The sequence below is a fragment of the Oncorhynchus nerka genome, linkage group LG9b (genome assembly GCF_034236695.1).
Source record: "Oncorhynchus nerka isolate Pitt River linkage group LG9b, Oner_Uvic_2.0, whole genome shotgun sequence".
NCBI lineage: Eukaryota > Metazoa > Chordata > Actinopteri > Salmoniformes > Salmonidae > Oncorhynchus > Oncorhynchus nerka.
Genome location: NC_088424.1, coordinates 19,388,280 through 19,404,086, shown reverse-complemented (window position 1 = coordinate 19,404,086; position 15,807 = coordinate 19,388,280). Strand labels below are relative to the sequence as shown.

Sequence of the window (15,807 nt, the reverse complement as noted above, 5' to 3'; positions counted from 1 at the left end):
GAGGGACTTACTAACAATGTAAGCAACTATAATATATATATTGTTACACACTTGGTTTATTATGGAGGTATTAATAAACTCAGAGTAGATGTTATATTGTGTCAGTCCACAGTTGAAGACGAGAAAATACAAATCATTTCTAACCCAGCGCATATTACATAGGATTCCCCCAAAAATCATTTTCAGGACTCCTATCCAAATAAATCAATGAACAGAATAAAATCAAACATCTCTTGATATTATATCTATAAGTCATCTAAACCCACTCAGCTCGAATTAAAGCCGCAGGTTCTATGAAACCTTCTCTGAGACTATAGTACAGTAAAATCGGTCCATATTAACTAGGACCACGACGATGCTTATTTTTCATATCAGATTTCCCACTACATCTAGTTTATCTAAACCAGTCTTTGAAGAACACAAAGTAACTGATGCTGTGTATGTAAGGCGTATCCTGCAGAGATGTTTGATAGAAAGACTCAAGGGATGCATGAATAAAGACCATCGACTTGAAGGGATATTGGGACCCAGTTCAGTTTGTACATAAAGTATTACATTTTGAGCACACATAAAGAAGCAGTGTTGTGAGTCTGGAGCATCTTACACAGTGTACTACTGACAGTATGTTTTGTAATCAGCTATGAAACTAGCAGATAGATTAGTCTATAAAATAACATTACTTGCATCCTTTCTATAGCCTCCTGCTGTTTGTACTGGACTCTAAGTTCATTCTCAAATCAACCAGTCCTTCTGATCTATATTCCACCCCTCAGATCTCCACAGACTAGCCCGTCTTTCCCAGTACACTACCATTTGACTATTTCCTTTTGCAATACATCCTTCTATTTTACTGTGATGTCTTACTAAGAGTCTTGAACCTCTCTATTTGTACCATTTCTACCACGATTGCCCTCAAATGAAATACTTCAGCTAAGCATATAATCATATTTCCCATTGATTGATTGTGGTCTATCAGATCTTTGAACAGTACTGTTTGTAGGTCCATCTGAACACAGACATTATGACTCAGCAAACACTCCTGGACCTGACTCCAAAAGCGAGCCAGCGAAGCACAGCGCAAAAATAAATGATCTATTGATTCTATTTCTTGGTTGCAGTCTGCACAAGGCTGACTGTTCAATGCCCCTTATAGTGAACATTCTTTTTGTGCCAAGAATTTTATATAATAGTTTAAATGGAAAAGAACACGTGTCAAGTGTTGTTATATATATCAGTTCATAAACCCGATGCCGTGATATTGAAACATCAAAAATCTGTTCCCAACTATCTTGAATTCTATGCGGTATAGTTGTCAAACCTCTCAAGCTTAAATAAAACGGATATACATTTTACGATTTACACTAGTCATTTTAAGCCATGCATGGTTTTTGATTGGCGGCAAACAAACTAATTTATCCTTTTCTCTTATGAGTAATTGCTCCATCTATTTTTTTTGTGTGAGCTGCAATTTGGTTATACTTTTATATTGCGCCCACATCTCCATAGACCTTTGTTAATTGCTTGTGTGACAACATTTGACTGTCCTTATTTACAATGTCATTCATAAACACGATACCTTCCTTGTACATTTTCTCCAAAACAATGTTCCTTTCCTCTATCAGTACATTGGAGTTTAGCCATATTATTTTCTGTAATATTTGTTACGCATCTTCTGGAGGATGAAATTGGAATTGTAACCAATTCTGTATGGCTTTAAACAGGGTTCCATTTACAAGCATTTCGCTACACTCGCATTAACATCTGCTAACCATGTGTATGAGACCAATAACATTTGATTTGATTGTCAAATGGTTTGTTTTAATGGCAAAGAGCCCGCTTTTGAACATTGGATGTGCCTCTCTTAGTAGCCTACTCAAAAACCATTTTGGATAGAGATATAATTTTGATATAATGGAGTCTTTAAGTGAGAGGTTTAATACCTTAATATTAAATCATTTTAACCCTCCAACTCATGTTTGTTTTATAAATATGCCCGTTTTAATGTTTTCTGGCCATTCCAGATCCAATTAAATATGACTTTCGACACGACTTGAAAATCGTCTATTGATATTCTTGCGTCAAGTCAGACTTCTATGTTCTCCACAGGGCTGGAGAACCTGATTACTACATGGACAACTAGCACTTGTATGTCTATTTCTTTCAAATCATGAACCAGGAGATTTCCGGAAATAGTGGAATGCATTTGACTTTTGCTTCATCGGCTATTAAAATTGAATAACCTAATAATCTTAGCCAAATGGACACACATAAAGCTACTGTAAATACGTATGCAAGATGCTTTGGTCACAATTAAAGACACTTATTAAACCAAAATGTGCCCACCTATTTATACCCTTCCTTGCAGTAAGACTGACTAAATCAATGGTTACATACAATGTTCATTAAAATACCCTGTCAAAAGTGTCTTGGCCCTGACCATGAGGAGTTTCAGTAAGAAACTACTGATCAAAGGCTATATCCCCACGTCCTTTGCAGTACAACATTAGAACACATTTATTTCAGATTGATGTTATTATGACAGAGTGTTATGTGCAAGGAGAGTGAGAGACTTGCATTTGTGAACTCATCCCCAGGGCACATGAAATGCACTTCTATAGTTTGTGCTGTTGTTTTTTCCTCTATATGTAAAAGAATCTAGCTACATAGCACACAGTAAGAAACAGGTTCATTGCATTTGTTTTTTGGAGGCCTGGTCATTTTCTCGGTGGCAAGCAGAAGAAACGTGTAAAAATCCTTTGCACACAAAAATAAATGAACGTTCAAATCATGTGCAAACAGATGTACATCTTGCATCAATGCCCACTGAAAACCAAACATTTAGGCATTGATGTGCAGTCGCAGGTACATTAATACAGATACTGTACATAAAGTAGACTTGGAGTGAACAGAAAATTAAGTGAGAGGTGGGTACCCACTATATGTTCGTTTTTTTGCAAACACTTTCACAACATCTATCTACAAAGTGAGTAAGTACTCATGCCAAAACAGAAACATTCTAAGCATGCAGTCTAAAAACATACAGATTTGAAATCAACAGCAAAGGCCCAAATTCAATAGGTTACCATCTCTGCACCCTCTCTTAATGACACCAAGTGCGCATCCCAAATGGCACCCTATTCCCTATAAAGTGCACTATTGTTGACCGGGTCAAATGTAGTGCACAATAGGGAAGGTTATGCTATTTGGGACACGTCCCAAAACCCCATCCCCCCTCTCTATCCCGCCCGGCCGGCGCAGCCTACACAAGGTCAGTTGTGAAGGTGGTCCACACATACACACAGCTCTCAGGCACCTCGCTGTACATCCACAGGTCAGATGAGTCACCATGATACAGTAAGAAGGGATATGGATATCTTTAAATGGAAAAGCAGTAGCTCAAGAGGAGTATACGTTTCACATGAAAGACAGACAGGGACAATATGCCAACAGGCCAAAGCAGTAGTTCCTATCCAGAAGCATTGATGTAGAGCTGACTCTGTAGGATGTAGTCGATGACTGGCTGGTTCAGGTAGTCCACTACATGGCCGTCACCATGCTGCAGGGCCAGTCTGAGGGAAGGGAACAGCCATAGAATTACAATGATTCTAATGTTCTACGGGAACAGCTTAGTTCATCTTCTAGGGGCGGTTTCTTGGACACAGACTAAGCCTAGTCCTGGACTAAAAAGCAAGCTTAATGGAGAATCTCCATTTAAATAGCTTTTTAGTCTACGACTAGGCTGAATCTGTGTTTGGGAAACTGCCCCCTAATGTTTAGCAAATGTTGTGGTTACACCCAAGAGACGCTGAACAGCAACCAAAGTGGTACATTAAGAGACATCCATATTTGTGAAAAATAACCAAACTTTTCGAGAGTCCACAGTGAAAAATAGACAATAATAGAACAGTCCATAATTATTTCTTAAATATTCCTAATGGAGGCCCAAAGGATGGTAGATACATTATAATTAAGCAATAAGGCCCGAGGAGGTGTGGTATATCGCCAATAAACCACAGCTGAGGGCTGTTCTTAAACACAACGCAACACGGAGTGCCTGGATATACAGTAGCCCTTAGCTGTGGTATATTGGCCATATACCACAAACCCCCAAGGTACCTTATTGCTATTATAAACTGGTTACCAACGTAATTAGAGCAGTAAAATACATGTTTTCTCATGCCCTTGGTCAGCCAATCAGCATTCAGAGCTCGAACCACCCAGCTTATAATTCACACTAACCTGCTCTTGGTTGAACTGACAATGGACATAGGGTGGTTGGCATCATCTTTTACGACAGTGATGTTATCCTGGAAATTACAAAGAGAGCATCTTTTACACATTATACAATTAATACATTAACATTTCTAATTATCTATGGTACAGAGTTGATTATATGTTAAGACATTAACATAATAAGCTTCTTACAGATTACATTATCAAGTTTATTGGTTTCCTACTTTTCACCAAGCTCATGACTCATACGCTCACAATGTAGTTATTACCTTGTACTTGCGCAGCACCGAGGAATGGTTCATTATCCTTTCTGTATCAACTCCGTCCCGAGGCACAACAACAATCCCAAAGTCTCCCACAATCACCTCCATCTGCAAACCATTTGTATGACACATTGCAGTATTTCCTTGCAATGCTAATGAAACGGGTGACTGTAATAGTTTTGGTAAAGTATCTTGGATGCAGCATTATGCTCATTCGGGTATTACATCATTTGCATTCATGCCTCTAAGTGGACACTGGATAGATTCAAATGCCGTCCTTATTTAAAACTATTCGTCTTGCAGTGTCTCCTTTGACCTCTACAGGTCTGCCTATGTCTGCTTTAATACAACTTTAGCGCATGCCAATAGGCAAGAATGTATTCTATGCAAAGTATGAACATAATTCTTCCGTGAATGACAGTCTCACAACAGACGGGGATGGGGAAGAGAAAGGACGAGGGGCTTACATCACTGTCTTTCCATAGGCCAGGGATGCAGAATGACTCCAGAAGATCACTGCCACATAGGAGCAAGATGCGCAACTCTGGACAATAGAGACGAAGACAGAAATTAGACACCCAATAAACAAAGAGTTGGATAAGACAACTTCCTGTTCAATGATTTGATAATGAAGAAAGTTCTTATGGGTTGTTGAGTGAAAATCTAATGACATAAGCAAAAGCTTTTGTATTCTGACAATATACAGACTGTATGCAATATTACCTATACAATATTACCTATGCAATATTACCTAATGCAACAGTATGCAATATTGGTAATACATAAATCTTATGGAGACATAAAAAAGAGTGTTAACTCACCAATTTCCTCATATCGCATTGCAGTACCAAGGTTGGCATTTTCATCTTTTGAGATCAAATTAAAAAGATACAAGAAAAGGTTATAATTTAATTCATCAATCATTGTGAACTTACATTGTGTTTACTTGATAGCTACCTAAACAAATAGCTAGCTAGAACAAAGTGTTAAGATAAATTCATTAAAAAGATGAAAAGCAATACAAACAAAAGTGGTCCAGTAGGCATCTACAGAGGGAGCTAAGAAATGTATGTTTTTCAGGAAGTTGCTTGTGTAGCCTACTTACCTACAAAGGTGAAACGGTCCATGTGGGGGCGAACACAGCAAATTTTACCCAAGCTCTCACTCATCTTCCCCCACAGCTTAACTGTTTAGGTATATGGAAGAAAACATCCAACATTTTCTAGCAGCAAATTACATCCATTGAAAATTATTTACAGAACAGACAATTCATTTCTATAACAACGTTTCCTCTTTTCCATCAATCATACATTTTCAAGATATTAGACATAGATTCTCATCCTAATCGAAATGACATAAATGTTATCTCAAATACGTTTGTGTATGCACACCATCACTCACTGGCAGTGGGCTTGTTGTTCACTGTGTTGTGGTTCTGATAGATGGCAGTCTGAGTCTTATTCTGTGGTTGGCCGATCACTGGAGTTGTGGACGGTGTGTTCACATTGGATAGAATACACCCTGTGACTCTCTGTGGACAGGAAAACACCAGAATTGACATGTTCAGTCCCAGAGAATTGCATTTGAGCCAGCTTAGGTCAGCAGCACAAACAGATGGACTACATTCTGACGGAAGAATTGGATTTGTCACATACTACCAACATCATATAATTGAAAAGTGTCAATCTGGTAGGTTTGTAGCAAAAAGATACACATCAAAGAAACATGACGTGTATGTGTATACATTATTTTCAATTGGGGGAAGATTAGTGTCACAATATTGATGCCTACGAACAAAGCACTCTCTCTCACTCTCGCTCACTCTCGCTCTCTACCTCCTCTTTATTCCCTCTCCTCTTCTCTCTCTCCCTCCCTTCTTTCACCCCTCCAACCCCCCCTCTCTCTCTCCCCCAACCTTTCTCTCCCTCCTCTTCATCTCTCTTCTCTCCCCCTCCCTTCTTCTCGTTCTCTTTCTCTCCCTCCCTCTATCACTCTATCTCTCTATTCACCAACCCTCTCCATCGCTCCATCCATCCCTCTATTTGTCTTCCTCTGTCTCTCGCTCTGTTCATCCCCTCTCTCTCTCTCTCTCTCCCTTCTCTCCTCTCTCTCTCTCTCTCTCTCTCTCTCTCTCTCTCTCACTCTCTCTCTCCCCCGACTCGCTCTCTCCTCTCTCTCTCTTCCTCCCTCCCACTCTTTCTCTCTATTTGCCTCCTTATCTCTCTACCTCTTCTTTATCCCACCTCCTTAACTTCTCTCTCCATCCCCCTTCTTTCATCCCCCTCTCTCTCTCTTTCTCTCTTCTCTCTCCCACCTCCACAGACTAGATATTGACACATAGATATTGACACATAAGTCAATACATTGCATTCAAGGCAAAGAAGTTGGTGATAAATTAGAAATGTGTAATTTGGGAAAAGACAGGCAGACTGACAGACAGACTTATACACTCACAGGCAGATAGACCCTCTGGTACTGCAAGACCATTGTGTCCAATGAAGGTCAAAAAAGTTGTTCTGTCCCTGAGCAAGGCAGTTAACCCACTGTTCCCCGGGTGCCGAAGACGTGGATGTCGGTTAAGGCAGCCCCCAGCACCTCTCTGATTCAGAGGGGTTGGGTTAAATGCGGAAGACACATTTCAGTTGAATACATTCAGTTGGACTGACTAGGTATCCCCTTTCCCCTTTCCCCAATTTAGTAACTTCCTATAATAGCAGGACGCTGAAATTCAATATGCGGCCTCCTGGGGTCACTTGCGCCAGTTTAAATGCCCCAGTTTCAAGCTTTGACATTAAGAACGGACTGTTTTACAGAGGACGGAATGCAGTATTTTTGTGTAACTACAGGGTGAGTATAAAGGACCATCTTGAGGATGAATTAAGCCACTCCCGTTGCCATAGGAAGCTGAACCTCATCACGAGGCATCCCTGTAAGGTCGCGATCGGTTGTCTGCAAGGATGGTTAGCTAGCTCAATCACAGTCCACGGGGGCATCATGGTTATGTAATGGCTGAACATAATGTTTTTCTATGGAAAAAAGCTGTGTTCTCTGTGGGGCGAAGCTTTCACTGTGAAGAGTTCATTTCACATGGTCAGGTGTAGGCTTGCGTTCATCAGGAGTGTCTGCTGAACTATCCCATATGTGAATTGTGTTTCTAGCCTCAATCATTCTAACAATGTCAATCAAAAGCACTTTAACTCTAGGAATTGTACACATTTGTGACCGGGCGACTGTTATGACCCGGCATATGAAATTTGAAGTAAATCGGCACAAAATTATTTTGACCTCCATTGGACACAATGTTCTTGCAATACTAGAGGAGCTTTGTCTGTCTGTCTGTCTGTCTGTCTGTCTGTCTGTCTGTCTGTCTGTCTGTCTGTCTGTCTGTCTGTCTGTCTGTCTGTCTGTCTGTCTGTCTGTCTGTCTGTCTGTCTGTCTGTCTGTCTGTCTGTCTGTCTGTGAGTGTCTGCCTGTGAGTGTCTGTCTGTCTGTCTGTGAGTATGTCTGTCTGTCTGTGAGTGTCTGTCTGTGAGTGTCTGTCTGTCTGTCTGTGAGTGTGTCTGTCTGTCTGTCTGTGAGTGTGTCTGTCTGTCTTTCACCAAATTACACATTTCAAATTTAGCACTAACTTTCTTGCTATATAGAGGGGGGATTATAGAATAGAGATAGATAGAGTTGAAAGGAAAGCGAGAGAGAGAATGAGGGAGAATGAGAGAGATAGAAGACAAAAAGAGAGAGAGGGAGGGAAGGGGAGTGGATGGAGGGGGGAAATAAGGGGGAGGGGTGAGAAGAAAAGGAAAGGGGATAAAGATGAGGCAGAGGGAGGCAAAGAAAGGGAGGGAGGGAAACCAACAGACATGAACGCAATTGACTTATGTGTCAACTACTTGCTTTCAATCTTATTGAAAGCAATGTATTCACTTAGGCATCAAGACCATGAAGCTTATCTCGAGGCTTCAATATTGTGACACTAATCTTCCCCCCCATTGAATGCAATGTATTCACTTAGGCATCAAGACCATGAAGCTTATCTCGAGGCTTCAATATTGTGACACTAATCTTCCCCCATTGAATGCAATGTATTCACTTAGGCATCGTGTATATGATGCTTATCCCGAGGCATCAATACCATGACACTAATTTTCCCCCCATTAACTGCAATGTATTCACTTAGGCATCATTTATCTGATGTTTAACTCTAGGCATCAATATTGTGACACTAATTCCCCCAGTGAATGCAATGTATTCACATAAACCAGATTTACGCTTTTCTGCTGATACCAGGCTTATACTACAGTAGATATTCGAAAATAACGTAATATTTAGTTGCCGTTTAAAAAATCCCAGCATACAGTAAAGGTACAGGTCATTTATAAAAGCAGTTCAAATTGCTCTTAGTCCTTATACATACTTTCACTATGCATGTCAACTAGCCAGTGGGCCGCGCATTAATTCAACATCTAGGAATAAATTCCATACACAGTAGCTAAGTCTGATGCATTTAGTGTAGGCTACCTTGAACTCTCTTCTCTCTGAACTACCACATATTTGATCAAATTGCTCTTGATATTGTCCTTCAGTGCCAAATGTACAGCTCATGCAATACAGTGTGGTCTGAGTAACCGTAGCCATTCATTATTCCATGGCCTGGCTTACCTTCATGAGGTCACGATGATGCTCCAGCACGCTGCACGTAGTCTGCCATGTGTCCTGGTAGCACTCCCAGGGATCCACTCTGCAGGAAAATGACACATAATAGATGAACAGCTGTGTACTCCTGGGCCTGTATTCATAAAGCGTCTCAGAGAAGAAGTCCTGATTTAGGATCAGGTCCCCCCTGTCCATGCATCATAATCTAAAAGGCAAACTGATCCTAGATCAGCACTCCTACTCACGCTTTATGAATACGGGCACTGATCTCTATCCTTCTCATTAGCAGGATAATAGGACTGATGATATTGCACATCTGCTAAATACCTCACACACTGACATTGCCAGAAACACATCCTGTCTCAAGGGGCTAATAGAGGCCATTCAAGATACTTACTGCCAATCAAGATTCACTTGGACTGCATCCCAAATGGCACCCTATTCCCTAGTACACAACTTTTGTCTAGGGCCCATAGGGTTCTGGTCAAAAGTAGTGCACAATGTAGGGAATAGGGTGCCATTTGGACGCAGTCTTGTTGTTCTGATCGGATATATCCACTGACTCACCTGATCCAGTCAGAGGACTGGACTGCCAGTTGACACATGGTGAGACGATGTCTGCTGGGGACCAGACCCTGTGAACACACAGGGGATCGATAAGCTGCTGACATTGTGTTCGTTGTGTGTATCCCAAATCGCACCCTATTCCCTATATAGTGCAATATTTTGGGAATAAGGTGCCATTTGTGATGCAGGCATTGTGTTCATTCTCTCTATTGTGTGCCTCTGCATGGTAATCGACTGGTTTTACATGTTTTATCTATGAGGAACATATATTTGTGTAAAGTGGCTGAAGATGACATTCTATAGCTGATGTCAATCATTTGTGCAACCACAACAATGATAACATACTAATCCAATCCTCATTCGTGCTAGAGACACAATGATGAAAAAAATGTGCAGAAGATTCATGATCTGACTGAAACAGCATTTCTCTTACATGTATTATTCATGTTTTCTGTTTCTTATAGAGAGAGAAACTGGGACAAGCTTTTAATTTATTCCAGAAATGGCTAGGGAGAATAGATGACGATAGAATTAGAGGTGGCTTATATAATCTGAATGCAGCAACAATACCTGCACAGGAGGACCACCCAAAGCAATCACTCATTCATAAAAAATAACCCCAGTTCATTTTCTCTAAATTGCACTCCTGTTACTCATATCAGATAATTGGTTGAGGTTAGTTAATCAAACAAATCCACTTCGTAGATACCAAACAAAGCAGTCTGTGAATATACTGTAAGAAGTTCGTACCGGTTTGCCATAGGAGTCATGTACAGGAGAGATGATGCCCCCAATCACAATGAACTTCCCTGTTTTGTGCAGGTATTCTTTGGCTTTCTCTGTGAAGCAGATGCAGTACATACTTGTCAACATACTTATTATAGTTCATAGTGTGCACAACATTACAGTTTTAATCAGCTAACCTATGTCTTATTGTCTGCCATCAGCTAAATGTTTCCATTTCTGTCATGAGAAGTTTGGTCACTGAATTTCTGCTTATAATAAACAGTCTATAACAGTGTTGTCATTCATTCATTCATAAATTGTTTTCCATAGGGCACTATTGTGAATTAACCTGATGTGTTGCTGAATATTTTGCTTTAGTTACAGTACAAAAATAAATTAACCCTGACTCGCCAGTGGATCCGTGCAAATGACAATTTTTACAGTTCATCTCCAAAGAAACAGATCAAGGAATTCCAGACGCCTTTCTCAGCCTTTTTGAAGTTGATTGATGAGGAATTTTTGTTTCGACCACAGGGTAAGCATTCATCTATTCATTCTGTTGTTGTTGTGGAGTTACTGCCTGCATGCCACCAATAGAGAAACTCATTGTTTCAGCCCTCTTCAAGCCTGTATGGGAATGTGGAAACCTACTGGAGCCTAGGTGTTGCAAGTCATCAGCTCAGCTCAAAGTGTGTGATGTACAGTGCCTGTGTAAATTGACCAGAGCCATTATAGATGTAGAGTCGTAAACATCAATATGATTAGAAAATGAATTATTTATTAAGGAAGAGAGGGTAAACTCTTAGAAAAGAAGGTGCTATTTAGAAAAGGGTAATTTGGCTGTCCCCATAGGAGAACCCTTTGAAGAACCCTTTTTGGATCCAGGAAGAACCATTGTGGTTCCCTTTACACAGAGGGTTCTACATGAAAGCCAAAAGGGTTATACCTGGACCCCAAAATGGTTCTGCTATGGGGACAGCCAAATAACCCTTTTTTTGTGTATGAGATATAAAGTTAAGATCATGGGAACACTAGTGTATGATTTGAGGAGAGTGTTAATGAGAAAATAAAAAAATAGAATCGTTTGGGGTTGTCCATCAAAGTGGATGGTGTGAGGCAAATAATGAACTAAAGGAATGAGTTCCAAATGGCACCCTATATAGTGCATTACTTTTGAAAGTACATTCTTAGAAAAAAAGGGTTCCAGGTAGAATCATTTTGGGGTCCATGTAGACCACTCTGTGGAAAGGTTTCTACATGGAACCCAAAAGTGTTCTACCTGGAAACAACAAGGGTAATTCAAAGGGTTCTCCTATGGGGACAGCCGAAGAACCCTTTTAGATTCTAGATAGAAAAAAAGGTGCTAAGAGTGTAGTGCACTATATATGGAATAGGGTGCCATTTGGAACATAGACACTAGTGAAGATATGCAACTTTGAATTAGGTATTAATGAGCTACATGCCCCCACCATTACCGTCTCAAGAGAAGAATCGCAATCCAATGACTTACAACATAGATGAAACTGAATCAATATCGAAAATGTATGATGATCTGACACCATCCACATGTTTTTATATTCTGTAGTGTTAGTCCATGATACATGCATTTGTCTGCTTCTTCGCTTTCTGTTGTTTCACGTAATCCCTTTATGAGTCAGAAGGGCTCACTGGGGGAGTTTTCATTCCACTCATGTGCAGCTAGAGTACTTTATTTTTTCTATAACAGCCACTGCAAGGCATGCAGAGAGGTGGTTTGGAAAATAGGTCATGGAAAAATTGATGATTTTTCCCTCTGCCTCATGATATTCCAGGTTCACTCACTACTGCTGCAGCATAGTCATTTCACTCACTCTATTCGAATGACTATCTCGTAGGATTTAGTCATTTTCAGGGTACTAGCCTATGGTGCACCTTTGTATTCCTGATTTTGGATGGCAGTAATTTTAACTCACTTTTATATGAATTGTTTGCCTCCGTTAGAGGTGCATTCATTTTTTATAGCATATAGACATTACTATATATCGATGGGCAAGATAGCTTATGTGTATTATAAAATACAATACTTTACTAGTTCTACTGTGATTGTTTTCATCAATATACTGATGCTTTTGGATGACTGTTGTAATGTGATCTCCCTAATTGTAGCATTGTGCCATTACTGAATTGTGTGTAGAATCAGTAATGTTTCAGGTAACAAGAAAACCATAATATTTTCCTAAGTGTTAAGCCATGATGAAATAGTCCACAGTTATTTAAATGATTAAATGTCAGTTGAAAACTGACAACAGTTAAGGCAAAGACAACAATGGCTTGCCTTCATTAACTATTCAAATTGTATGTCAGCAGTAAAAGAACATTAAAAAGAAGGGATGTACAGGAAAACAATAAAGTCAAAAAGGAGAAAATATTTAGTCATGAGATATAGATTTGCCTGTGTTTTCTTGCCATTTTGCTGCATTTCCATTAATTTGTGAATAACTGTTGTGTTTTAGCTCATTATTTTACATTTTTTGTATGCTATTGTGATTTGAGATACGATTTCTCATTCATTATGAGTGACGCAGTATCTGCTAGCAGGCAACCAACGCTCAAACATGCTGAATAGGCCCCTTGTGTCCAGTGGCTCAACATCCGTATAGTATACATGCTACATTTAAATCTCAAACTAGCCTAGCCTGCTCTTTCAAGTCCATTTGCTGTCGGTTTCAGGGCTGGTCGGCCTATGCAGCATATACCTACGTAGGGCTACACTGAAATGATACATACTGTGCGCTCAATATAGCTGTATAGGATAATATAAACCTGTAGATTTAATGGTTCTGTTGTTAATTAATGTCATTCATACGTGGTGTTCAGAAACAGAGAGTGAAATAAATACCCCCCAACTGAAATTACAATGATTACACCATTAACTTAATTCTGACATAATCACATTTCCGTCACTGAGGCCGTAGCCCATTTCAGCACCTCCCTCATGGACAGCGAATACCAATAAAGGTCTATGGCAAAACACCAACCCAACAACACCACGCAATTATAATGCTGATATATAGGTTAAATTCCATGCTAACCTGCTGTAGACTGCTAAACGCCTTGTCATTTTTAAACATATCTCCTACCCACAACATCTGGAGAACAAAACATATCTTTAAAATATACAGAAGAGCGCGTAGGTAATGCTTACCAAACATATGAATGTGTCCTTTAGTGATGGGGTTAAAACTTCCACATGACAGCAATATAACGTGCGTTTTAGTGTTCTCCGTCATGATATGACTGGATATTCGTTTTTTTCTGCAACTAACGATTTGTTCTCCTTTGTTTTGCTATTAGCGACCGCAGAGAGAGAGGCAAGGTTCATTTGGATGCGGCAGTATCCCAGTCTCCTCGCAGGATACAGAGCGTCACTGCCCTCTGTATTAAAGGCACAGGATCAAAGGCACTCACAGTACAGGAAATGCAATTTAAACAATAGATAGGCCACATACGTTGGCTTTTATTATATACTTCGTGCGGCAAATAAATCAGAATGAAAAATATATACAAATATTGGTAATAAAACTTTTAAAGTATTTGCAAGAAAAACCAGACAAGATTACCAGCACTTTCTGGCCTGAGCTCTTCCAATTTTATCACTGTTTCTATTGTCCGTGTCCTATTTCTACACGTCTAGATGAAGGAGATGTGTCACCACCTACTGAATGTGCTGAACTCTAAAATACTCCCCGCTTTTGTCAGAATATTTGTATTACTAATTGAGTTTATGTTAATTGGTTATATACTGAAATCATACTTTTGGATCTCATAGTCGCAGTTTAGCCTCCCTGTGTGTGAGCGTAGGCTACCGTTTTCTCTGTAAAGAGGTCTGGTCTTGGGCGCCCTGGTGGTGTGCTTGGCTCATAACAGCAGTGTAGCTGGTTCAAACCCAATTCTGGCTATTCCGAATTCTATTTGCCCCTTAATTGCTACACTAGTGGCGAAGGTGGGGGATAATCCCGCTGCCTTTGTTGGAAGTAGCCCTGTTTGTATTGGCGTTGGATTGTGCAGCATTGCAAACTCCCTGTTGTAAACGAGCATAGCTATATTTGCTAAGAGGTCTGGATCTTTAATGCAGTGATACATAAAAAATGGGCTCAGCTTGTGGAATGGAACTGTACATTGTCTGGGTGATTCCATTCTAGTAGCAAATTTAAATAATTGAATAATTATTCTTAACCTGACCAAAGCAATGAGGTCAGACTGTATATATTATTATAAACTGGGTGGTTCGAGCCCTGAATGCTGATTGGCTGACAGCCGTGGTATATCAGAATGTATACCAGGGGTACGACAAAACATGTATTTTTACTGCTCTAAAGATGTTGGTAAACCAGTTTATAATAGCTATAAGGCACCTCGGGGGTTTGTGGTATATGGCGAACTGCTGTATCCAGGAACTTCGCATTGCTTGATGTGTAAGAACAGCCCTTAGCCGTGGTATATTCGCCATCTACCACGCCCCTTCGGACCTCGTTGCTTAATTGAAGATCAGAGTGTGTGGATGAGAAAGTGAGACATCCCACTCGCTTGTGTTCTCTGGTTCAAATAGAGACAATGAACTAAGCAGATCAGACACAGCTGCCACCACGTAAGCAGACCCAAACTGTGATAACTTTTTCTATGGTAAAACGCGTGAGTGGGACATCTTAATTTATCCCCTATCTTTGCTATGGCACCCTCTATCTTCGTGTGTACACAGGGCCGGTGGCTCTACTAGTGACGAACAATATGGCGCCGGGAGTAGCTCTTGCTTCTGGACCAATCGTTGTCTAAAGTCCCTTATCGGGCAGGATGAACCTATGCGGCCAATATTTAAGGTGAATGTGAAATTGTTTATTTATTTATTAATTAAATGGTGTTGTTTCTTACCTACCGCGTCAAATCATATTTGTGCTATCGCCGTAATTTGGCATGCTAGCTTAGTTAGCTAGCAACGCACAAGAAGCCAAGCATGTTCGAAAAGTGTGACTGAGTAGGGCCAGTTATTTAGCTAGGTATCTAACTGTAGATAGCTATGGCTGTTTGTTACCGCTGGCTACTGTATACAGTTAACGTTAGTTCGCTTGGATGGCTAGCTAACTTTAAATTACTAGCTAAACTAGTTTGATACATGAACATGTTTGCGAACCATAGTAACCACCGTGGGCATTTTCCTAGCGAAATAAAAAGCTAACGCTTGTCATGTGTCGTGAACAAAATTAATACGTATATAATTAATTTACTGGTTAACTACATAACTAGCTAGTTCTTGAGCGCGTTAACTAACTCGCCTAATAATGTCAAACTGGTTTAACCATAACATTAGATTACACAGCGCCCCTGCCCTTTT

The 15,807-nt window shown here is 40.1% G+C and overlaps 2 protein-coding genes across 9 annotated transcripts in view; one reads left to right on the top strand and one right to left on the bottom strand.

Annotated features, from left to right (window-relative positions):
- Positions 1–10: 10 nt before the first annotated feature.
- On the bottom strand, positions 11–14,972 carry LOC115114403 (nicotinamide/nicotinic acid mononucleotide adenylyltransferase 2). The gene is made up of 11 exons (XM_029642594.2): positions 13,624–14,972; positions 10,464–10,552; positions 9,714–9,781; positions 9,153–9,231; positions 5,898–6,027; positions 5,602–5,682; positions 5,318–5,362; positions 4,964–5,040; positions 4,503–4,604; positions 4,240–4,307; positions 11–3,569 (listed from the first exon to the last, which is right to left on the bottom strand). Exons 1-11 carry the CDS (start codon positions 13,706–13,708, stop codon positions 3,467–3,469), a joined length of 927 nt encoding a protein of 308 aa, XP_029498454.1. The 5' UTR covers positions 13,709–14,972; the 3' UTR covers positions 11–3,466.
- An 18-nt stretch (positions 14,973–14,990) lies between these two features.
- LOC115114401 (nonsense-mediated mRNA decay factor SMG7-like) overlaps positions 14,991–15,807 on the top strand; it is a 30,762-nt gene continuing 29,945 nt past the window's right edge. For 3 of the 8 annotated variants that reach the window (XM_029642592.2, XM_065013413.1, XM_029642590.2), the window contains exons 1-2: positions 14,991–15,066; positions 15,178–15,295. In XM_029642592.2, the coding sequence (XP_029498452.1) occupies positions 15,270–15,295 (26 nt within the window). In that variant the 5' untranslated portion in view covers positions 14,991–15,066; positions 15,178–15,269. The remainder of the gene's footprint in view (positions 15,067–15,177; positions 15,296–15,807) is intronic. The other 5 variants (XM_065013412.1, XM_029642589.2, XM_029642586.2 and 2 more) reach the window with 3 other exon arrangements.

What these genes read in the sequence shown, in the direction of transcription:
- LOC115114403 (XM_029642594.2), bottom strand. Translation starts at nt 13,708, where the DNA reads ATGACGGAGAACACTAAAACGCACGTTATATTGCTGTCATGTGGAAGT. An exon ending in AGGACACATTCATATGTTTG is followed by an intron (nt 10,553 to 13,623) that starts GTAAGCATTACC and finishes TCTGCTTCACAG; the next exon opens with AGAAAGCCAAAGAATACCTG. An exon ending in CAGTCCTCTGACTGGATCAG is followed by an intron (nt 9,232 to 9,713) that starts GTGAGTCAGTGG and finishes ATTTTCCTGCAG; the next exon opens with AGTGGATCCCTGGGAGTGCT.